The 24,138-nt window shown below is 34.6% G+C and overlaps 5 protein-coding genes across 12 annotated transcripts; 3 read left to right on the forward strand and 2 right to left on the reverse strand.

The window, feature by feature from the left end:
* The first annotated feature begins 1,591 nt into the window (after positions 1-1,591).
* Positions 1,592-6,168, forward strand: LOC111012397 (uncharacterized). 3 transcript variants are annotated; one of them, XR_015790945.1, is made up of 7 exons: positions 1,599-1,962; positions 2,609-2,913; positions 3,007-3,262; positions 3,384-3,439; positions 3,537-3,655; positions 4,242-4,413; positions 4,854-6,168. XR_015790945.1 is itself a non-coding variant. In XM_022286538.2 (6 exons), exons 1-5 carry the CDS (start codon positions 1,875-1,877, stop codon positions 3,627-3,629), a joined length of 798 nt encoding a protein of 265 aa, XP_022142230.1. In that variant the 5' UTR covers positions 1,599-1,874; the 3' UTR covers positions 3,630-3,655; positions 4,242-4,567. The 3 variants fall into 3 exon arrangements, 1 of the variants encoding a protein (XP_022142230.1); XR_015790955.1 differs by lacking the exon at positions 4,854-6,168 and having other exon boundaries at positions 1,592-1,962; positions 3,524-3,655; positions 4,242-4,567; XM_022286538.2 differs by lacking the exon at positions 4,854-6,168 and having other exon boundaries at positions 4,242-4,567.
* LOC111012398 (membrane protein PM19L) lies at positions 4,765-5,963 on the reverse strand. Its single transcript, XM_022286540.2, has 4 exons — positions 5,830-5,963; positions 5,500-5,719; positions 5,202-5,247; positions 4,765-5,063 (listed from the first exon to the last, which is right to left on the reverse strand). Exons 1-4 carry the CDS (start codon positions 5,954-5,956, stop codon positions 4,980-4,982), a joined length of 477 nt encoding a protein of 158 aa, XP_022142232.1. The 5' UTR covers positions 5,957-5,963; the 3' UTR covers positions 4,765-4,979.
* An 842-nt stretch (positions 6,169-7,010) lies between the features above and the next one.
* On the forward strand, positions 7,011-10,112 carry LOC111012276 (Pentatricopeptide repeat (PPR) superfamily protein). Its single transcript, XM_022286362.2, has one exon. The coding sequence runs from the start codon at positions 7,095-7,097 to the stop codon at positions 9,231-9,233; it is 2,139 nt and encodes a 712-aa protein (XP_022142054.1). The 5' UTR covers positions 7,011-7,094; the 3' UTR covers positions 9,234-10,112.
* A 1,168-nt stretch (positions 10,113-11,280) lies between these two features.
* LOC111012261 (large ribosomal subunit protein eL32z) lies at positions 11,281-13,505 on the reverse strand. 2 transcript variants are annotated; one of them, XM_022286342.2, is made up of 4 exons: positions 13,359-13,505; positions 13,054-13,165; positions 11,636-11,817; positions 11,281-11,552 (listed from the first exon to the last, which is right to left on the reverse strand). In XM_022286342.2, the coding sequence occupies exons 2-4, from the start codon at positions 13,141-13,143 to the stop codon at positions 11,423-11,425; spliced, it is 402 nt and encodes a 133-aa protein (XP_022142034.1). In that variant the 5' UTR covers positions 13,144-13,165; positions 13,359-13,505; the 3' UTR covers positions 11,281-11,422. The 2 variants fall into 2 exon arrangements, with proteins under 2 accessions (XP_022142034.1, XP_022142035.1); XM_022286343.2 differs by having other exon boundaries at positions 13,054-13,156; positions 13,359-13,405.
* A 2,854-nt stretch (positions 13,506-16,359) lies between these two features.
* LOC111012259 (protein MEI2-like 5) lies at positions 16,360-23,716 on the forward strand. 5 transcript variants are annotated; one of them, XM_022286340.2, is made up of 14 exons: positions 16,361-16,639; positions 17,929-18,025; positions 18,120-18,173; positions 18,248-18,388; positions 18,468-18,937; positions 19,538-19,696; positions 19,794-19,910; positions 20,018-20,169; positions 20,907-20,998; positions 21,119-22,046; positions 22,141-22,225; positions 22,368-22,436; positions 22,546-22,728; positions 23,091-23,716. In XM_022286340.2, exons 3-14 carry the CDS (start codon positions 18,140-18,142, stop codon positions 23,217-23,219), a joined length of 2,559 nt encoding a protein of 852 aa, XP_022142032.2. In that variant the 5' UTR covers positions 16,361-16,639; positions 17,929-18,025; positions 18,120-18,139; the 3' UTR covers positions 23,220-23,716. The 5 variants fall into 5 exon arrangements, 4 of the variants coding, with proteins under 4 accessions (XP_087977250.1, XP_022142032.2, XP_022142031.2 ...); XR_002601545.2 differs by lacking the exon at positions 17,929-18,025 and having other exon boundaries at positions 22,546-23,000; positions 23,091-23,293; XM_022286339.2 differs by lacking the exon at positions 17,929-18,025.
* Positions 23,717-24,138: the final 422 nt, after the last annotated feature.

Here is a 24,138-nt window from a genome sequence, read left to right on the forward strand (position 1 = left end):
GTTATTTGAATAATGCATGACACTGACAGGTGTCGGTAAAGTTTCATTTCTTATCACCAATAAACCATTTAAAATTAAATTAAATTTTAAAAATGGTCTCTCCTAAAATTCAAACTCTGGGTTGGACTTGTGTACTTTTTTTTTTCTTCTTTTTCTTTTGAAAATGGACTTGTCATAATTAGAACACTCAAAAAGTTCATATTTGAAGCATTATAATGAATTTTCAAAATTGCTAGATTATTTCATTGATGTTGTATTATTGTATATAACAAGAAGTAAGGGACTGTTTGTTTGGGTGTTTTTTCTTTCTTAATTATTTTATTTTATCTCCTGTTAATTTAAAAGAAAAGCATTTGAATCAAGTTATACTAAAAAAAATTAATTGTTACATATTTATAAATAATGAAATTAACAAACATTATCATGGAGTTTTGTGATCTAATCTACGTGTTTGGTTTTGAAAATTATTTTATTGTTTTTAAACATGACGTCACGTCAAAGAGATGTCATATAAAGGAACAATAATAATTGAAAACATTTTTTTTCCTAAAAGTACTCGAATATTTTTTTTAATAATTGAAAATATTTTATTTCGAACATGGCAAATTCCCCACCACTCAAATCCGTCCCCAAGGAAAAATAAAATGGGGACCAAATTTTCATTAAATTTTCCACCTTTCTTAAATGTCTCACACATATTCTTCCAACTCCCCCACATCCACATTCTTCTTAATGTTACTAAAGCTACTTAACTATAATTTTCAGCATATATTTTATGGTATCAAAGTCGTAGGTTCGGATCTATCCATCTCTTACTATTACCATACACTGTACTATAAAAATATATATATATATAAAAAAGTTATCGTGTCATATACTGTTATTTTCATAATATATTAATTTGAGAAAAATCTTGATCTTTAAATACGACAACGTTAATCCATTTTTACCATAAACAAAAATTGAATCTTAAATTTAGACCAACGTTGCAATTCTTTTACTTATCCGTTTCGGCTAAGTTCACCCATTAATTCTAGTGAGAAAAATAATTCATTAATTTCAACAAAAATCAAGTTTTGTGGAGAATTAAACTCATAAAAATGTACAAGATTGATTATCAAATAAATTTCCTATAAAACAAAAATTTCAGCAAAAGTCTAGCTATAGTATATCTTTCTTAGAAGTATCATCAATTTCATTTTATATGTATATATATACTTTGTATAAAAATAATTTATTTTTTCGCATTATGTCATGCTTCTAAATTTATATCAACAATTCAAGTATAATTCAAATTATTATTATTATATTTATTATTATTTTTTTGTTGAAGATACGTGTCAATTACCATTGAGCAAAGCATAATTCAAATTATTAGACATCTATATATTTTTTAGTTCATGAATTTGATTTTTCGTCCCTAATAAAAATTAAAAATTAAGAAAATTCTTTTATTTTAAAAATATTTTTATTTTATGAACCTGAACGATTTAAATTCCAAATATTTTTGTTTCAGAGTTCTAGGTAAAAAAAAAAAAAAGGTTGAACCGAATCACCAATCAGATGGGTGAAGAAAAGGAATCTCTTTTCCATTTTTTTTTCTCTTCTTGAGAAAACTTTTGGGGCAATTGGGAAATGAAAACGGCAGAGGATTGGGAATCTGAATTGGCGCTTGCCCTTCAGCAAATTTAGGGAGAGGGAGCCTACAGATCGTCATCCCCCACCTGTCCTTTCCTCTGCCATATCCTATTTTTATAACCCACCCACGATTTCTACACACACACATAAGAGAAACAAAAAGGAGAAAAAAAAGGAGAATTTCGAATTCTGAGGCAGCGGAGAAACTCCCATTGTTTTGTTCTCCAGCCCCCATCATGCCTTCAGGTGCTAAGAAGAGAAAAGCTGCCAAGAAAAAGAAGGAATTGGGAGCTCACATCAACCCCTCCTCCAACACTTCTCAAGGTTACACCACTTCACTTCCCCCCTTTTGTCGATTTAATTCAATTTCGTACCCTCCGATTCAATTCTCGTTCAGTCGCTGTAGTGTAAAGTGGGTTTTGCCCACCGATGCTTTTGGGATCTGATTGGATTTACTTTTGATTTTCAACCCTTGTTGTTAGAATTTCCCCACCAATCTGTTTTATTATTGTTTTCAACCGAAGTAGCTTTGTTGGTAGATTCAAATGTCAGCTTTGTTATTTTCCCCTGTTTTTTAATTTTAATTTTTCCCCTTGGGATTCATCATTTCAAAGTAAAGAGTCATTTTTAATTGTTATATTGAATTCATCGCTATCTTTGGCTTGCTTGGCTTCTGGTTGAAATTATTTGGTCCAGTCGCCCTCCTCACCCACTTTCATCGGTTTTCTTTTACTGTTGGGTTTAATTTTCTGTTACTGATTTGTTTAGCTAGTTGACTTTTGGGGTATTTTGGACTTCAGTTCGCTGATTGTTTTGGAGAGAGTGGTTTGACTTGAATTGGATTACAGGGCGTTGTTTCATTACCTCATATATATGGAGCCTGCTCTCTGAAATAACTCTACCATTTTTTCCATCTGGCGATTAGCAGAACTCTGTGTTGATTTGTTCTGACTAAAATTCTCCATGTCAGGAAATGATGATGTTAAGAGCCAAGATGATAAGGGAAGTGACAGTGGTGAGCTCGATTCCCCAGCTTCTCAGAATCACCCAAGCCACAGCAATCCATTTGGTGAGGGGAATAAGGAAATACAAGAGAGCAGCTCATCTAGTTCTAGGGTTCTGAGCAATATAGAGACTAATCAAAAAGTAGGACTTGCTTCTGAGAGCAAAAATGGTACTGTTCAGAATGAGTCTGTTGAAGGATCATGTGCTAATGATCGTAGTAGTAGTAGCAGTTCAGACGATGAATCTGTAGATACAACAAAGAATTCTGAGGTATGTAGTCTGGTGTCTAAAGCTGAATCTGAAACATACTGTTATAGACATTATAAGTTTCCACCTCTAAAAACTTACAAGGTGGATGAATAGGTACTGGATGGGAAGACCAATGATTTGGTTGTACCAACTGCTGCCTCTATTGTGTACTCGGTTACACCAGAGGTCTCGGCATCTGAGGAAACTATCAGCATTGTTGAAAGTGCATCTGTTGAAAATACTGCCATACCTGATATAATTGCTTCAGAAAAGTTGGGGACGCGCTTGCCTGAAGTTACAAATGTGCCAGTATCAGCTCCAACGGATCTATCATTAAAACAAGATGAAGATAGAGATTTACACTTATCAGGTGAATCTGTTAGTTAATAAGGGCTCTTCTTCTGATGCCTTTAAATCTGCATCTGAAAGACTTAGACTGAAAATATCACTGCCATTCTTAGTTGGTATGACTGAAACTAGTAATTTTGCAGTACATATCGAAGTTTCTGAATGTCCAGAAAATTTCAAACCCGAATCTGAAGATCAGGTTTTTTCTTTTTTTTTTTTTCAATTTATTGTTATTGCTTACATAGCAGCACGTCTTATTTTAATTCTTCGTTGAGAAATGAAGCTTTTTTGTGCAGCCATTTATTGGGTCGAGACCAGCGGTGCCACAAAGGACCTCATGGTGGAGTTGCTGTGGTTTATGTGATGTATTTACAGGCTCCAACCGATAACTTTGCATACAGTTTCTATATATAGGGTTAGATTGGAAACTAACCTTTTTGTTTAACAATGATTACCTTGTTCAATATCAAGTTTTGCTCATATGAGGAAGTTGTTTATGGTTGAGAATGTAATCGCTAATCTGTGTGTAATGGTGGTGTGAGCTCGAACATTATAAACCTGAATAAAAAAACTTGGGACTTACAATTACTCATTTTTTGTGATATGGTCCACGTTTTTATTAGAAATAGTCTTGTGTCAAACACAACTATTTCAAAACTTCACCCATCCTGAGTTTCTGATCCTATTCAGTAAAAATAAAAATAAAAAATTTTTAAAAGTCTGATGATATAGCTCTGCATTCTAAGGTCTTTTATTTACTCTGTTGGACTGTGATGATTGGTTTCTTTATGATCTGTGCTCACCACCACAAGGGCTGGTTGTTATAATTGCGAGCTCCAATTATTTCAAACTTGTTTGTTGATATTGAATTCACTTAATTCATGCCTACTGATCTCAAATTTTCAGATTAACTTATGCACTTCAATAATGGTTTCCTTTTTAGAACAATATAATCTGAAATTTGGTTGGCACTCAGATTAATTTATATCATGTTCTGGCAGGGATGCAAAAGTCTTCAGAGGACGGGTGAAGGTTTAAACAGCCAGGGTGTTTACAGGAGCACGATAGGATAGATGTCGAACTTGATGAGCCCAGCCTAAGGTAGATGATATTCTTGGATGTAGAAGCTAGCAACATGAAGACATTCCCGTACTACATGTCTTTTGTCTTACAGTGAGTTCTCTTTTCTTGGAGCGTAATGTTCTCGATTTTGCGTTAGTAAGATGCTGCGCAATTAAACTATCATAAATGTTTCAATTATGTTGATAAATTAGTTATCACCTTATTTTCATCATTATATGACATCTGCTATATTGCCTTAGCTGAATGAACTCTCTCTCGACGTATGCATTGCGTTTCTATCATTCATACATGGTTTAGTCTTTTGTGGAAAGCTCGGCCACAACAACTTTGTTTTCAATTGATATCGACATATTTTTCTCTTTTTTCGCTCTTTTCTGTTAGTTTTTGTGGTACTTTTACTGGAAAAACTTATGCATACTGCCGAAACTGTTACAGAGCAAATGAAGTCATCATCAAAGTTATTGAAATTTTATTCTTCTTGTTTCGCACACCAATTGTCATATTATTGTCTATACATCTTCATCTGCCAGCACATTGCAAGTTTCCCCTGTACATGATCGGGACGAAGAACTGAATCGAGAAAAATAAAGAATGAACAGAAAATCGAAGACAAACCCACGAACAGAGTGTTCGTTGAACACTATTTCTAGAATCTGCTAGTTGGTTGAGCTCCACAGGATGATTGCAGTATAAATTAACTGCGTCACTGAAAGGATGATCACGAAAGCCTCCAATGCCATCTGCACAAAAAGCCAAATGAACTCAACCTGGGCCTTTCCTAACACTCTGTGAAGCTCCTTTTGAGAACTGAAACAAAGTCTGCTAAAAGGGAAAAGAAAAATAGCGAGAAAAACAATATGAGCTTTTAGGTTTCTCACCAATTGCCCACTCATGACTGTTATTGAAACCTCTTTCCAAGCAAACCTGCATCAGTGGCATTCATTCTAGTTAATCTATTTCATAAAGATTCAAACTTTTTTATAGGTCTCAACCTCTTAGATGTTTGGACTACGTTTCCTTTGACACAACTATACGTCGTAATGAGGAGATTTTAAAATTTTGAAGCTATATGTTGTAAGCGAGGTGCTGTATTTTGAAATGGGTTTAGTGATTATAATGCGAAGTTTATGAACTAGAACACAGCATTTGATCAAAATAGGATTTAAACTTGCATACCCCATGGCGAGAATAGTTAGAAAGCAGGCGATGAGAGCTAGCGAAGCAGCAGGGGGTAGGTTGCTGGAATCAGATAAACGAAAATAGAAGTGTCCGGAGAGGACAGATGCAACAACAGCAACAGCAGCAATAAAAGAAAAAACAACAAAGAACCCAGTGGCAGAATTTCCAATCTTAAAGAAAATTGGAGAAAAATGCGCAGGAACTTCAAGGTCTTGACCTGAAAATGAAAAACTTGCACAACATCACCACTCAAGAAAAACAAACATCAACATCAAAGTTGAAAGAAGAGCAGCAGAAAGATGAGGAATCAGAAGTTTAGTGTCAAACCAATAACAAATCCATTATCAATTGCATCATTCATCACCCAGCCACCGATCCCGAAAATGACGATGCATAAGCAGAAATTGAAGAACAAAATCGACACTGTAATGGGTTTCAGCTTTCCGGGTTGCATATTTGGAAGAAAGAAAGTTTTGGGGATGAGGATGAGTTCTGTTCAGGTTCTAGAGTTGAATGTTGTAAAGCATTTTAATGGAGGATGGTAAGTTCTTTGCTTGCCAAAAGGAGTCAGAATTGGTTGTAAAGGGCAAATGAATCATTCTTGCTTGGCTCATCCTTGAGAGGAAATTTTATGCATTTTTCTCTCTTTCTTTTTTTGCTTTTCAATGGAGGGACTTATATTCTTGGCCGAATCCATAGATGCCAATATATCTAAAAGTTACCATCAATTTCCTATAATTTTTGATAATTATTAATGAGTCATAAAAATTTAAGGTATCTTTTCCTTTTTCATTTTTTAATGTCAGATATTTTACAGAGAGATGGAGAAAAAATCTCTAAGTTATCGATATATTTTACGTCATTAATGTGTATTTTTCTTATTAGTGACCAAGTTAGTTTCAATTTTTAATTCGTATCATTTTTAAAACCAAACGAGCCAAATAAATTTGCTCTCAAACTAAAGTGCGAAAGTAAAATTTGTCTTGTTTTAAATATTTAAACTTTTAGCCATAGCTTCCACTTGAAGTACACTTCTTATTTTTGTATTTAAAAAATAAAATAAAAAGTGTATGACCTAACTTGTAATACTCAAAGCTGTATTTAACATATAATTTAATAAATTGTCAAATTATAAATTTGGTCGGTTTGAATTTGATGTGTATGATTTAGTTAAATTTCACAAATCGTCTATATCTTTATTTACCTGACATACTTTTTATTTATGTTGTAATGAGCATACATTTTTATTATATTTCGTTGATTATATTAGGAATTAAACTAAGTAAGAAATAGATGGAAAAAATAAGGGCATATTTTGAGAGTAAAAAACAAATTTAAGAACTATTTGTGAAGTTTCGTTGAATCATCTAAATAAAATTGAAATTTTTAAAATTATAAATACCAACTCGAAAATAAACTCAAAGTCGCGAAGACAAAATTGAAAATTTTAAAATTATATAAAACTGAATTTGTATTTTAACGTTAAAATAAAAAAGAAAAGAAAGACGAGAACGGTGCGTTTAGAGCTCGCTTCGTCGTCCTCGGAAGCAGAACAAGGGATTGTAATTCTGGGCGACCGTTGACCAACGGCTATGCGAATCGTTCGCGCCAATTTACGAACTTCCAAAATTTTGCCACTGTCATTCGAATTCTCGCTCTCTGTTCTACGCACTAGCAGTTCTTTGATTTCCTCGAATTTGTATGTTTGTTTGTCTAAAAATTTCTCTGTGTTGACCACTCCCTCTTACAATTCTTTGCTTTCTCTCCATCTAAGAAACGGAAGAATCGATGAAGCCCGATCGTTATTCAATAAGATATCGTCGCCCGGTGTTAGCCTATACACAATGATGATTGCGGGTTATGCCGAAAAGGGTAGGCTTGACGACGCCCTGATACTGTTCGATGAAATGCCTGTAAAGGATCTGATTTCTTGGAATTCTATGCTCAAAGGGTGTCTCAACTGCGGGGACTTGAGTATGGCCTGGAACATGTTCGACAAAATGCCTGAAAGGAACGTTGTGTCTTGGACGACTATTATCGATGGGCTGCTGGAGTTTGGGAGAGTTGAGATTGCTGAGCGTTTGTTCTGGGAGATGCCCACAAGGGACGTAGCTGCTTGGAATTCTATGATTCATGGATATTTTAGTAATGGTAGAGTTGAAGATGCGTTTGAGTTGTTTGAGAAAATGCCTTTGCGGAATGTGATTTCATGGACTTCAATGATTGGTGGGCTTGGCCAGAATGGAAAGAGTTTTGAAGCTCTACTTATTTTCCAGAAAATGTTGACTTCCTTTGTCAAACCCACTCCAAGCACATTGGCCTGTGTATTGACAGTTTGTGCAAATATGTGTGCTTTGTTCTTGGGTGTTCAGATTCATGGTCTAATTGTTAAGACTGGTTATTGCTTTGATGAATATATATCTGCTTCCCTTATAACATTTTATGCCAACTGCAAGCTAATAGAGAATGCTTCTGACATTTTCAATGATAATTTACGCAGAAATGTCGTGGTTTGGACGGCTCTTTTGACGGGATATGGATTAAACTGTAAGCACGAAAATGCGTTGCAGGTTTTCAAGGGCATGATGAGAATATGTGTAATTCCTAATCAGTCTTCTCTTACTAGTGCACTCAACTCATGTTGTGGATTAGAGGCTGTTGATAGAGGCAGGGAAGTTCATACTGTGGCCCACAAGCTAGGCTTGGAAAATGATATCTTTGTCAGTAATTCTCTTGTTGTCATGTATACTAAATGTGGATACATTTATGATGGGGTTGCTGTTTTCACAAGAATGTCTATAAAGAATGTTGTGTCCTGGAATTCTATTATTGTTGGATGTGCACAACATGGTTTTGGGATGTGGGCTTTGACTCTCTTCGCTCAAATGATTCGTGCAAGGGTCGATGCAGATGAAATTACACTCGTGGGACTACTTTCTGCTTGCAGCCATTCTGGGATGCTAACAAAAGGTAGGTGCTTTTTCAAGCATTTTGGTGAAAATTTATGTATTGAGATGACAGATGAGCACTATGCTTCTATGGTCGATCTCTTAGGCCGATGTGGCCGATTGGAAGAAGCAGAAGCATTGATTCTTAACATGCCTATTAAAGCAAACTACATGGTGTGGCTTGCATTGCTTAGCAGTTCCACCAAGCATTATAATGTGGATGTAGCTGAAAGGGCAGCAAAATGTCTGTTGGATCAACAACCGAACTGTAGTGCTGCTTATATATTACTCTCAAATTTATATGCTTCTACAGGCAAATGGAATGAAGTTTCCAGAGTAAGGAAAAAGATGAAAGATGATGGAATTTTAAAACAACCTGGAAGTAGCTGGATTACAATTAAGGGAGTCAGGCACGATTTCCTTTCAGGGGATCGGTCGCATCCATTAAGCAGAAAGATATACCAAAAACTGGAATGGCTAGGTGGGAAGTTGAAGGAACTGGGTTATGTGCCTGATCCTAAATTCTCCCTACACGATGTTGAGACAGAACAAAAGGAAGAGATGTTGTCTTATCATAGTGAGAGGCTCGCTATTGGGTTTGGATTAATCAGTACAGTTGAGGGTAGCACAATAACAGTTATGAAAAACCTCCGTGTCTGCGGCGATTGCCATAATGCCATCAAGCTTATAGCAAAAGTTGTTGGCCGTGAAATCGTTGTAAGAGACTCTAGCCGCTTTCATCACTTTCATAGCGGAACTTGTTCTTGTGGAGACTACTGGTAGAAGTATGGTGGTTCGAACTTTATTTTGATAATGAATTCCATAATGAAAAAACATCATGCTTACATGAAAGGGGAAGAAACAACATTATCAACTATAAACCACTTTGAGAGTCCATCTGTATGAAGCAGAAGTGCAGAACAGAAAACCGAAATACAAATATTAAGTACCTTCTAGCACTTTAGCCTAGAGTTTGAAAGATGGACATAAAGGAAGAACACCAAGAGCACATCTGGGCTGTTGTTCTTAATAAGGGAAAGCTTCTAATTGAGACTGTCTCAAAGAGTAAAGAGAGTGGGTCGTGAAATGAAACGCATGAAGAACAACGAGAATTAGAAGGAGTATTCCCTCAGAAAAACCCAAATTCCTCAAATATTCTCTCAGACTGCTACATTCACTTTTTGGATAGCCCTCTTGATATTGGCATTGCTTCTGAGTTCTGACAAAAACTCGCAGTCCAAGGAAGAAGTAGGTGGAATGATATTGGGAATCAGAGAACTGAAAATCAAGAAAAGGTATACTTTTTTCCCGGGGAAGTGAAATGACCGCAATGCAGAAGGGAGTTGAGGGATTGGAAATGGAAGATAGGGATGAAACAGAGGGATCTGAGAAATGGAAGCAGAGATGTATTTCTAATGACTTTGGCTGCTGCGTTGTGCCTCAGCTTCCAGATGGCTACGAAAGATAGAAGAAACTAAGTGCCGACTGCTTTTGTGTGCAATTTGGTCTTCTTCAAGGCTCGTTTCAGCTTTTTGACGAGTGAAAGTGCATATATAATCGCAGTTCTTCTCACAGAGATCACAATTGACGATTCTACTTTCCATCTGTAACAAACAATGAATTAGAAATGGTTTGGAATTGATTCTCTCCCAATATTGGTTATGCTTTTAGGGGTGGAAAAAACCTTTTCACTCAAATCTCGACTGGCAAATGCATTATTTGTATGTGTTTGAGAAAATGGTCCCCAACTCACTGTAGTAATCTTGATGTAGTGGAGACTGCAACAATATAAGTCATACCAAAGATGTTGAAATGTTGTGCTTATAAGTTTCAAGAAGGTTTAAATTTTTATATCGTCATACTTGCATCATGTTATTTTTAATTCTGACTTAAATTTTAGTAGTAACTATGATTTAGAATTTATTAAAATTGAAGATAGAATTTAAAAATCGAAACTAGTTTCTTAAAGCAAATCTGATCTGAAACAATCCGTGAGGCATGATCATCATTATTCAGTCCAGGAAGACTTGGAGGCGATTACTGAGATTCAGAGAATTGAAAACCAAGAAAACGGGTACTTTCCGGGAAAGAAGGAATTAGAAATGGAAGATATGGATGAAACCGACTCTGGTTGCTGTTCTGTAACCCAGCCTTTCTAGATGGCTTTGAGAAGGAGAAGAATCAAAGTGAGTTTGTTTTAGGGTTCTTTAATGACAGATGTGGGGTAAAATCAAGCGCAACTCGTGCCCTCTCACTAGGATATGCGTGTCTGGACTTAGCTCGAACACCTTTAAAGACGAGGAGGAAGAACCTATATCCTTGTAGGTGGAGCTCATCTCAACTCCAATCTTGAAAAGATTTTGACTGGTGAAAAATCTACCGACATTCTACGAAAGGAACAATCCAGAGAGTTCATTCCGAAATAGAACTCATCCAAATCCTTGTTCATCCAATTATCTCTCGGCTGCTGGGGATTCATGAGTCCACTTCTACTGCCATTGTTTAGAACAAAAACTGTACAGATCAAGAATTTCCATCATGTGAAGCAGAACTTGATCAGTCCACACACAAATTTGGTGCCATGTTATAGAGAATCGCACATCTGAAAGCCATGAGAGCACAGAAGGCAAACTTGGAATGAACTGGAGAATACTCTCAGAAAGAAATTGAAGCACAGAGCTTCCTTTTACGTTATTTTAACACTGAAATTGCATGCATTTGCTGATACTGCATTTTAGTTTCTTCCTATATGTAACATGTTCACATTCACGCATCGTTTTAGTCTTGCAATCATTACCCGTAATTCAGAGTTTTCCTTGGGAGGGCCAAAAAAAGCAAACCAAAAATGACAATTAAATTAGAAAAATCATAGTCAACTGAAAGACATCAGGTAGAATAGAAATATAGCAGCGTCGAATTCATGAGATGGTAATAAAAAGATAACACTAAGAAAACAAAAAGAGAATTTAGGATCATTCATCCTCCTGGCTGCGCAACCTAGCAAGCTTGTTGGTGACAACTACATCGAGCTGGGCAGCTCTCTCCACAATCTCCTTCCTCTTTCTAGTGGACACATCATGTGCAATCTCAGCACAGTAAGTCCTGAAATAACAAATGTGTGAATAAATCACTAAGTCAAGAAGTAGTGTCATATCTAAATGAAATATGAAGATATTTATGCTTGCCTATTGTGCATCATCAACAGTTCAAGCTCCTTGACATTGTGCACAACAAACTTCTTGAAGCCATTAGGAAGGTAATGACGGGTCTTCTTGTCTGTGCCATACCCAACGTTTGGCATCAAAGTGCATCCTTTGAACTTTCTTCTGACCCGAGAATCAATACCCTTTGGTCTACGCCAGTTTGTCTGTATATTCACATTTCACCAATTACATGGTAAGTCACAGGAGGACACAATTTTTACTTGACTAAACATGATGTAAAAACATAAAAAACAAATCACAAAATACATCAGGTGCAGCGCATGTGTAAGGTACAAGAATATAGCATAAGGCTTCAACTGAAACACAAACCGAGTATCGAAGATAATTAGGAATTGTTTGCCATCAAGGTCAACAGACTCGACGAGACACAACACAACACATCATGTTACCACCCAATATACAGTTGAATCATATCAAGTGATAGCATTAGAAGTACAAGCAAGGTTACAAGAGGAGAGCCCAAAAGACAAATATTTTCAAAATACTTGTTCAATAGATTAAAGAGGCTCTATATATGGGGATTATACATCCTTTGCCCTTCAAACAAAATGCTGGATACAGAAATGAAAGCAACTGAACATCAGCTCCGATGGGCCAATAAAAGTTGAAGGAACGTTAAAAAAATAGAACACTGCTTATACAGGTTAAGAGGGCCATTGATAAATTTGACCTTGAACTTCAATGTATACTTGCAACCTCGCCCCAAGATTGGTGAATCTTATAACAACAAAAAACTATAGAACTTACACAGGCTTTCATGGGAGAGAAAGATACCAATTAGACATAAGCCCAACAAGAAATTAAAAAAAATACAACAAATTTCCTTTGCCTTTTGACACTTCCATATGCCTGATTCCCTAGTATACAATTTTGATTAACCAACGGCAACTCAAGGGGATTGAAAAATCATCCAAAGTAAGAGATTGCTACAAGTAAACAACATGCAGAATGGTCACGTATGCCCTCAAATTCGCAATCCAGAACAACCTTGTTGCGTCAATATTTGCCATGATAAACAAAATCAACGTTGCATATTCTTATCATAATAATTTAAGAGTTGTTGAGTAATAATATTCTTTGAAACACGTTTTATAAAGCGCTCAGCAGATATAAGGTGGAACGATGCGTAAACATAAAACAAGAGATAAGACTATCATCAAACTGGATTTTTTATACAACTTTATGGCATACCATAACGAGAAGAACGAACAAAAACACCTAATAATTTACAGATCCACATAAAACTTAATAGACATAAAGAGAAACAATACAAAATAAACGGAGCAAAGCCCATATAGACATAGTCGCATATACAAATCACTAACATGCGTAAAAATTAACTTGTACAGAGTACAACTCGTAGAAGTTTAAGTACATACTTTGACAGAGATCTTGCGGTCGCTCTGGGGCCTCTTGAACTGCTTTACCCGCTTCTTAACGATCTTCTTCGTCAGCAACGGCACCGCCATGTTTTCTCAGTTCCTACAAACTCTAAACCAGGAAGATTTCTCAGTTTCAAAACGACCGACTGCAAGAATGTTGACTCAACAATGAAAATTACAGAACATGTGAAACTCGTACAACCTAAAATCGCATTTGACTGAAAACAAACTACCTAAAAAAACTGCACAATGTAAACAAGTGGTGGAGCATTAAAGAGTGAAAGAGTGTGAGAGAGAGATACCGGCAATCGGAATCGGAGCTTGGTTCCCAAAAGCCGCCGAACTCGAACTTCAAAAATTTTGGTTGGTCGTCATATAAGTGGTGCAGGGATGCGGCATTAGGGTTTTTTCGGGTCAAATATTTCGGGTCTCGGGTCAGGTTTTTTCGGGTTAAAATAATCAACCGTTTTCATTTAATTCTTAATATCATTTTGTGTCACACATTTAATATCATACTACACTCACTATATTTCTTAAAAAGGTAAATATTATTGGTACTCTATTATGTGTAAATCTTGGGTTAGTATTTAAAAAAATAGACTAAAATTATCATTTTTTAAATATATATAAACATAAATGAACATTTTCAAGTGCATCAACCAAAGTTAAAATTATAGGGACCAAACTTAACATTTTAAATATACATGAATGAAAATGAACTAAGAATTAAAAATAAAATAAAATAGTATTTTGACCTTTTTTAATTAATTTTATCTAAATAGATTTACGTGTATATTATCGAAAAAAAAAATAATGGTTGTTTGGTATTCTATCCAAATTTTGTTTCTTTCTTACTTATTTTTATGTTTTTAGTGTTTGAATATTTTAAAATTTAAAATACATAATTATATTTAAATACTATAAAGCCGTGTTATTTCATGTTATGAACTAATTTAATTATTATTAAAATTCAAATAGGCAAAACATAATATATTATAAATTATATAAACTATTAGATAATAAATATAATTATAAAAAATAAATTATAATTATAAAAATTTTATAACATATATTAATTAATAATATTATAGATCGAACTAAATAATTGAGTGTCACTAATTTTACACATGCATAACTTTGATATTCAATTTTCAAATTTTCAAATTTGTTCCTACTAAAAAAGATTGAAAATATGAAATACAATTTAAATAATTTTGTATTAAATCTTTTTTTTTCAAATTTATCTTTCTAGGTTACCGACCAAAAAAAAGTATCGGGAGAGGTCCCAGCCATGAACTAAAAGAAATTTTTAATTTGACAACAAATTCAGGATTGGTGTTTGTTGTACAAGCTTTATTTATTATTAATTTTTTATTTTATATCAAAGTATTATAGAAGCCTCAGTAGTGAAAGTTTAATGTACTATTAGGTCAAAATCTTGGACAATATTTGAACTTAAAACTTACTTAGTTTTTTTTTGGTTTTTTTTTTTGTTTTCAAATGCTCTAGAACAATAAATTTTAACTCTTATATTTAGTCCCTACCTATTATACTAAAAAAAAATCTTATATTTTAATCTAATGACTTAATTTTGACCTTTTAAATTTTAATAAAATAGTAAGACTAACATTCCTATACAACTTAAATTGTGAAATTATCCACAGGTCTTCCAATAAATTATACAATATCGAACTACTAAAAACCTGAACTATAAAGATGTCAAAACAAATCATATATATATATATATATATTTTGAGAGTTTGTCAATACCAACCTAAAAAATACTCCAACATGGTGACAAATTTGAACACGTCAAATTAAAATTTTGTCAAACTTAGCAACAAATCGTCCAATATAAAAAACATAAAATATAACAAAAAGAACCAATCCCATTAAAATATTTATGTCTAACCAAAAAAAGGCTACTATGCAAATGACTAGAATAATAGTAATAATTTTCAAATAATTAAGTGTATAGTTTAACGGTTAAAAGTTGAATCCTCCCCGTATTTAAAATCATAAATACAGTATATTATTAAATGTTTGTAAAAACTAATTAAGGTAATGTAGGTAAATTTTTTTTAATAAAATGTAGATATTTTATTAACGACAATCACCTAATGAAATAATCGGATCACGCAATTAAATGGTGTTGAATTAGGTCGGTCATATTGACCGAGTTAACCCCTCAACCATCAAAATGTTATTATCTAGTATGCACGCCCTTGAACCATCAATGAGGTACTCATGGTCGTGTATTCGTTATTAACAAATTATTTATTCGACATATAATTAAAAGTAAAAGAAAATTTTGTTTAAATACCTGTATAATTTTGGACACAAAAAGTTTAAATGCACCCTGACATATTATTATTTTTTTAGTCAATCAGATCTATATCTCCTATAGTAGTAGATATCATAGTCATATCATAAGTAAATCAATTTCATATCATATGTATATCAAACATATATCACACATACATCAGGAGTATATTTGTCAATCATAGTTATATCATAAGTAAATGAATAGTATATCAAAAATCAATCAGTTCTACATCACCTATAGCAGTATATATCATAGTTATATCAGATATATATGAAACATATATCACATATATATCAGGAGTATATATACCAATCATAGTTATATTATAAGTAAATCAATAGTATATCAGAAGTCAATTAATTATATGTCACCTATATTAGTAGATGTCATAGTTATATCAGAAGTAAATGAATTTCATATCATATGTATATCAAACATATATCAGGAATATATATGTCAATTACTAGTATATCAGAAGTCAATCAGAAGTAATTTTTGTTGATTCGGACCATAGGATATACTTGTAATTTAGAACGTGGGCCTCCGTTTTTTTGCAAAAAAAATGATATATTTTAAAAACTAAAACCTTGTTGCTATTTTGCTTATTTATCTAACTTTTTTTTGTTGTCACATGTCAAGTTGCTCCTGCGTTATATATTAATTTTTGTTTTTATATATATTTATATTACATCACATTAAGAAAAGAAAAAAGGAAAAAAAAAAAGAAAATGCAGTTATGGAAAGATGAGCTATTAAAGTCAAGCAGTCAAATCCGATAAGAAGCGGATAATTACGATCCGATAATTTAAAATATGTTTTTTTTTTTCTGACTGAATGTTTTTTTCCATTTTTATTTAAGGAGAAAAAAAAAAAACTCAAACAAAGAGGATAATCCAAAATTTAAAAGTATTTATGGTAGTTTCCGAAGTATAATGAAAAATGTAACTTTTAGCCACAAAAATTATTTTAAATACAATTGAGTCCCCATTCCCCACGCCCACCACCATTGTTTTGCAGCCCATAAACTCTCCTCTTCCCTGAATCTCTCCCTCAATGATTCTCTACTCCTTTCTCGTCCCCATCATTTCCCCTTTTCCCACTCTTTATTTCCCTCTTTCTATTTCAACAAACTCTTAATTTCAATTTCAGAACAAGTAGAGCTCTGCAGCTCTCAATAGCAAGAACAGTGTGGTGTGGCATTTTGGTTCTGCCGTTTCTCTCCCTGATCGTCGTCGTTTTTGAGGGCTACTCGTTGGAGTAAGTTTTCGCAGAGTTTTCTGGTTTGGGTTTTGGAGTTTTATTGTTTTGAGCTGGATTTTGGGAGCTTATGTCTGCTTTATTGAGTACTTATGGGGGAGTTCGTCTCCATCTTGCTAGTGACTTGTCTATTTCTGTCTTCAGTTGGAACGTATCCTGAATCTCCGTGTTCGTTGATTGCATGCATATTTGATTGTGTTAGTTCTGAAAGTTTTGATTTTTGTTTTTATTTCCATATGGGGGTTCGATTTTGCTGCAATATAATACAGTGTTTGAGGATCGTTTTGTCTTGACTTTGCAGTGGTTTTTACCCAATTTTTTTTATTAATCGGACATGTGGTGATTAGATTAATGAACTTTTTTTTTTGTTTTTGTCAAATCAGTTGCGCCTCCACCCCAGCCCCCAAAAACCAAAAAATGAAAAAAGAGGGCAGGCGGGCGAGCTCTATCAGCAATATTTTTTAGGTGTGAAGTGTGTTTGTGTTTGGGATAACTTTTAAAAAGTGTTTTTTAAATAAAATTCTTTTTATATGAGTACTTTTGGAAGAATTACCAATTTAGAGTGGGTTTAATGTAGCTTCCTAAGTGATTTTAGATGACTAAAGTATTTTTTTAAGGTAATTGGTTTAAAAAAGTTTTTGAAGAAACACTCGAGAAATGATTATCAAAAGTGACAACTGATTGACACTTTTGTAGTTTAAATACTCGAGATTATGTAAAAGAAAAAAATGTTTGAACTGAAAAGTATGTCAAACGCACCATTAATGTTTTGTGAGCCTCTGCGCTTATGTTCTATCTTTTTTTTTTCCTTTTTAATTCTGTCCAATGTCTTCTCTTTCAGTTTGAACTTGAATTACGTTATATGTTTGTTGTTTTCAAAGGTTTGCAATGTCATTATCACTCTTGTTGAAATTAATTGTTTACCTATTGGACTGAATGTATCAAATTATTATTTGAGCCCACTCGTGAAGGAGAAATATATATTAAAAGATTAAAAATACCACAATCTATCAAGTTTTTGGTCTAATGGAGATTAATACTTTTACCTCTTGGACTTAATGAATCAAATTAATATTTGAACACGCTCATGAAGGAGAGTATTAAATATATATTAAAAGATTAAATATACCACGATCTATCAAGTTTTTTTGGTTTAATGGAGATTTAACATTTTGTACATCTCAGTCATTTATTATCGAAATCTTAAGTATATGAACTCCAGGGAGTCAAGCATACTTCTTAATGTTCCTGATCCCTTTCTGTCTGTTAATATCCATCATGCATAGTAGGACTCCTGTTTAAGCATTGGCTGTTCAAATCTACTGTGGTTGGTGGTGAATTTCAAAATTTTTGCTGGATGCAGTATTGAATTTCTCAATCATGACGGTGAATAATTTTCCATTTTTGGCAGGAACATGTTTAACTACTTTCTTTTAACAATTTCAAAGTATACTCAAATGCTCTTTTTATTACATCTCAGGTAGAGAAGATCAGAAAGTGATGCAGAAGCAGCCTTCACATCATCTGTTTTCAGGTAACCTCTGAAACCAACGTTTCTTTTAAGAATGATTGAGTGCAGTAATTATTTCTTTTTATCTTCTGTGGCAGATCATTCTAATAGTCTGCCCGTGACTAAACCCAAAGAAGAGGAAAATGCGTGGTGCAATTTCCACAAATCTGATGCCTTCCATGCTTCACCTGTTCCTACACTATTCTCTAGCTCATTGCCAGTTCTTCCGCACGAGAAGTGTAAATGTTGCCGACTCTCTAATTTTCTTCACCCTTTAAAGTTAGCTGAGATCTTTTTATGCTTTATCATAATATGCAGTGAACATGATCGACAAAGGAGTTGTCATTCAATCTGTTGATGACATCTCATCTCACTTTAAGAATCACAACCCAGATATGGAGGGGGAGGATATGCTCGAAGACATTGAAACTCATGCAATTGGCAGCTTGCTTCCTGATGATGAGGAGGAGCTTCTAGCCGGTATAATGGATGATTTAGATCTGAATGGCTTGCCTAGCTCTCTTGAAGACTTGGAAGAATATGATCTTTTCAGTAGTGGAGGCGGCATGGAGTTGGAAACAGATGCTCAACAAAATGTTAGCATTGGTTTATCAAGGGCAGGCTTAACTGATTGTGTAGTCGGGAGTGCAATGCCTCCTTATACCTTTTCAAATGGCTCGGGAACTGTAGCTGGAGAACATCCTTATGGAGAGCATCCTTCAAGAACACTGTTTGTGCGGAACATTAATAGTAATGTTGAGGATTCAGAATTGAGAGCTCTCTTTGAGGTGATGCATTTTGTGTAAATCTTATTTAAAAATCGTGCGTCATAATATCCATTTTATTCATGATGCTCTATGACTGTCACAAACATACCTGATTCCTGAACATTTCTTAAAATGAAACAATCTAGAGAATTATGTGTGTATGTTGGGCTTCTTGGTGTTTGTTTGGTTGCATTAATTGAAGTATATTGTCTAAGTACAACTAATCTTGGGAGTTAAAGCCCTATTCTCTAGTTTACCCTGTTTATCAAACAGGAGTGGGAATGAAGAAGAATAGACTAAAAATATTAAGAAAATTGTGGAATTAAAACAAATATAAAACAGGTTCTCATTACTTTAGATTTTTAGGTTGATCAAGTTAGTTGTTCGTTTGTCCAGTGTACAAAATATCAAAAGTTTGGATTACCCCTTCTAGAAAGTCATATTCTTTGTTCACCAAGTACTAATTTAAAAATCCACACATAAATGTTAATTAGTCTTCAGAGCAAGTTCGGATATGCTGGTATTATATCATGTTGATTTTTCGCAATTGCTAATGTCATCATCATGCTGTCCTTCCCCCGTTTCCCTTTTTTCTGTTTCCTTTTCCCTTCTGGTTGGCAGCAATATGGAGACATTAGGACTTTGTATACTGCTTGTAAACATAGGGGCTTTGTGATGATATCTTATTATGACATCCGTGCTGCCCGAACTGCCATGCGTGCATTGCAAAACAAACCACTACGGCGGAGAAAACTTGACATTCATTTCTCAATTCCTAAGGTTTTGAGCAGATTTTATATTGCTCATAGTTTATCTCAACTTTTATTTTGTTTTTGGAGTGTTGCATTCATTTCTTTGGTTTTTCATTCTACGACAGAATAATCCATCTGAAAAAGATATAAATCAAGGAACCTTGGTAGCCTTTAATTTGGATCCCTCAATTCCCAATGAAGATCTTCTTCAAATTTTTGGGGCTTATGGTGAGGTCAAAGAGGTGACTGTTTTACCAACCCTTCTTAAATATTTCTATTGTCAATTACAAGTTCTCTTGACTCATGATTAATGACATTTAACTATGTGGTATTCATTTCTCAAAAACAGATAAGGGAAACTCCACACAAGAGACACCATAAGTTTATTGAATATTATGATGTTAGAGCTGCTGAAGCAGCACTGAAGGCATTAAATAGAAGTGACATAGTTGGTAAACGCATAAAGCTAGAACCAAGTCGCCCTGGTGGAGCTCGTCGAAAGTGTGTATTCAAGACCATTAATTTTTATGCTTGTTTCCCCTTCTTAAGCTTTTTCCCATCAACTTTCATCATAATTGAAGTTTACTCACTTGGGACTAGTTTAGCAAAGAAACAACCATGAGTAAGGAAAGCCTTCCATAATAATATAATATTAATATTCAAATGAGTTCCTGTCTTGTGTCTAGTATTCACAGCTCAGCATGGTTTAGAGGTTGTTACTTGCCGTTTTATTAAACTTTGTTGGCGCAAATGATAATTTTTCATTCATCTGATCTTTTGAGACATTGAAAATTCACTTTCTGATTTAGAAAAAGGAATATAAGTCAGTTGAAAGTATGAGGAAGCTTTGAATTCCTCTGGTCAACTTACTGACCGGTATATACTGTCTATCCTAATATTAACTATCCAACATGGATCGGCTCGATGGAAATTCCTAAATATAGATAGATGGTTTGGATTGGATCCAGTGATTAACCAATCTGCCATCTTCATTCTTTGACTTCTGTGTTTTGAGGTTTGTTGTTTATATGTAGCTCCCTGTTGAAATTGACTAAAACCTTCTTCTGTCCTTTGAGATAGTAAGAACTATAAGCTGTGGGTGGCACTCTTATACAGTATTCTGTTTCCGTCTTTAAAAAAATTCAAATTCATTAATGTTTATGTTGCTGTTATACTTAATATAAATATTTTATTTCATTCTTATTGAAATCATTGTTCTGTGATCTTAATCCTTCCAGCTTGATGTTGCAATTGAATCAAGAACTTGAACCAGATGATTTGTGGAGTTTCCGACATCAAGTTAGTTCACCAGTTATCAATTCTCCCCCAGGTAGGGTACCTTTAAACATTCCTGTTGTCACTTGCTCACATATTTCGTTGTCATGTATTTTTATTTTTTTATTTGCAACAGAAAATTTTCCATCCCTGACTATCTTAACGTCTGTGACAGGTAAATGGATGTCATTCAACGGTTCGATTAAACCTAGTTCCATGGGAAGTATTAATAAATTTCCTGGTTTTACATCCATGAGCCCAACAGGAGGCGACCATTTGCCTGGATTAGCATCAGTTCTTCCTAAAGTAACGAGAAGTACTCTGAAGGTTCCTCCTATTGGCAAGGACCAAGGAAGGGGTAACAATATGGAAAATTCATTTACCAATATAAATCCATTGCATATAGCTGCCCTTCAACCGTCCCATTCATTTCCTGAGCCTAAACCAATCCACTATAATGAGACTTTGTCCTCCTTTAGACCTCTGACATCGAGTGGATCTAGTGTGGAAACATTATCTGGTCAACAAATCATTTGGGGGAGTCAAAATTCATATTCGGAGTCGAGTAGTTCTTCTGCTAGGTCATATGCAAATCATCATTTCTTAGCCAATGGAAATGGTCAGACATTTCCATTTCCCGGCCGGCAAACTTCTTTCTTCAGCTCAACTCCAAACTCTCACTCGCATCATGTTGGATCTGCTCCATCTGTCATCCCATCGGAGAGGCACTTCGGATATTTCCCCGAGTCACTAGATACTTCGTTGATGGGTCCTGTTGCATACCGAGGTTTAGGTTCTAGTCCTCATGCATCTGTAAATGTAAATGCTGCCATCACTATACCAAGAAACGTGTCTGAAAATCGCTCTTTGAGTTTTCAAATGATGTCTTCATCAGTGTTGAACCCAATGTTATCAGGTAGCGTTCCGTACTTGGGACTGCTACCTAACAGCCTGGATGGTTTGAATGAGCGTGGCAGAAGCAAGTGGATTGAGAATAATGGAAATCAAATCGACAGTAGGAAGCAGTTTCAGCTCGACTTGGATAAAATTAAGAGCGGGGACGATACACGAACAACCTTAATGATAAAAAACATTCCAAATAAGTAAAGACTAAATCTTCACCCCGCCCATTGCTTTGCATATTTCTTTTCAGACTGTTGATGATTGATGAATATGTTCAAATGACTCTCCCTGCAGATACACATCAAAGATGTTACTAGCTGCCATTGATGAAAATCATAGGGGCACATATGATTTTCTCTATTTGCCAATCGATTTTAAGGTTACTCTAAACTATCCTTTTGAATGTTGGGATTGAACTAAAATTAGGTTAATTGTTGACCAAGCTAAGCGTGGTTCTTTTTAGCTATTTTTCTTCGCATGAATACAACCAAACTGATTTGCATTTTGGTTTGAATGTGTAGAATAAATGCAACGTGGGCTATGCTTTCATCAACATGCTATCTCCTCAACACATAATATCATTTTACGAGGTCTAATGTTTTTTTCAACTACCTGATGTGATATTTTAGATTGTTTCTGCATTGAATTTTGTCTGAGTCGGGTCTGCAGTAGATTGAGTATTTTGGTTTTTCTGCACAGGCTTTCAATGGAAAGAGATGGGAGATGTTCAATAGTGAGAAAGTTGCTTCCTTGGCATACGCTCGAATTCAAGGAAAGGCAGCGCTCGTGTGTCATTTTCAGAACTCAAGCTTAATGAACGAAGATAAGCGCTGCCGTCCCATTCTTTTTCACTCACAGGGTGGTTCAGAGGCTGGAAATCAGGTCAAAAGTTAAAAATATAACTATCTAAAACTAATTCTGCCTTGCTCAATTTTATCTTGGTCATTTGAGAACATGAGGGAAACTATATAACTGATAAGTTGTAGGATTGCCTCGACTGCCTCGTGAGATTAGTCGAGGTGCGCGTAGCTGGCCCGAACACTCACGGATATAAATATATATATAGTTGATAAGTTCCATTCTCCATCCTGATGTAAACCCGAGCAAATCCCGTTTTCGACATAAATTTCTCAAGGATCTATCTTCAAGATTTGGTGCGACAGTTTTTAAGAATGGTTGGGAATTGGTATATGTAATACTGATTTGTGTTCTCTGCTTATTATCATTATCATGTCATCTTGCAGATCCTCCAAAAACATCTGCCACCAGGCGATCTGGGCGTTAATATCTGGGGGATAAATGGGTCGCTTTCCAGTGATTCATCAGGAAGTCCCCTGAATTGTGGCCTCAATGAGAAGCCTGAAAAACTCTAAACCCGATATTATACTCGCCCTCAGCCTAGATCTTTAGCTGCTGAATTTCTAACTCGAGTACATAATCAAGTACATATATCAGGAACAGGTGGATTAGGAAGAGAAAACATGTGCAGATTTGTATACAAGATTCTGCTTTCTGCAGCGTTTTGGTAGGAAGACTTGGATGAAGACGGAGTAGCTGGAGCTGTGTCGGTTGCTGTGCCCATCAATGGCAGCCCGATCCGAGCAGTCTTCAGTCTCGGCTACCCGCTGTTTATGCACTGATTGGTGCATGATTTCTCCTGTTTTTTTGGAGCTTCTTTTTGCCTCCCCCTAAACGTTGGGGTTGAGAAATGGCAAACTCAACGTGTATATACACAGAGGCAATTGTGTATTTTGGATGTGAAGTTTTGAGAGGAGGAACCACACAATTGAATACATTTTCCTTCTGTTGAAAAACTTGTTTCAGCTTTTAAAATTTAAATTCAATTGTTACTGTTTATAACATTGTTCAATGCATTTGCGTCGTTTGTAATGCAGGAAGGCTTTGGATGGCATAATCCATATATATAGGTTAAATATGTTTTCAATTTATTTTTTAATCTTTTAAAAATTTCAATTTTATTTTTAATGAAAAGAAAATGATGTATTATTAAAATATTATGAACTTATTTTGCCATTTAAGTCGACTCGAATTATTTTATGAACTTATTTTGCCATCTAATGATTTGAACTCCCATTTCTTTTATGTTCTTTTTAATACTAATGATTAGTGGTTGATGGATAAAACAGGAGCAATAATAAGTCAAATCTTAGTTTAAAAATCAATTTCTTTTAAGTCGTGTTTTTATTATTTTTGTTGCTTTTTTTTTCAAATTAAGATTTGAGAACCACAATTGTTCTATTTCTATTTTTCAAAAACACATTAAAATATTAG

Source organism: Momordica charantia, assembly GCF_013281855.1.
Source record: "Momordica charantia cultivar OHB3-1 chromosome 1 unlocalized genomic scaffold, Mcharantia_2.0 BLBB01000001.1, whole genome shotgun sequence".
In the NCBI taxonomy this organism is placed as follows: Eukaryota; Viridiplantae; Streptophyta; class Magnoliopsida; order Cucurbitales; family Cucurbitaceae; genus Momordica; species Momordica charantia.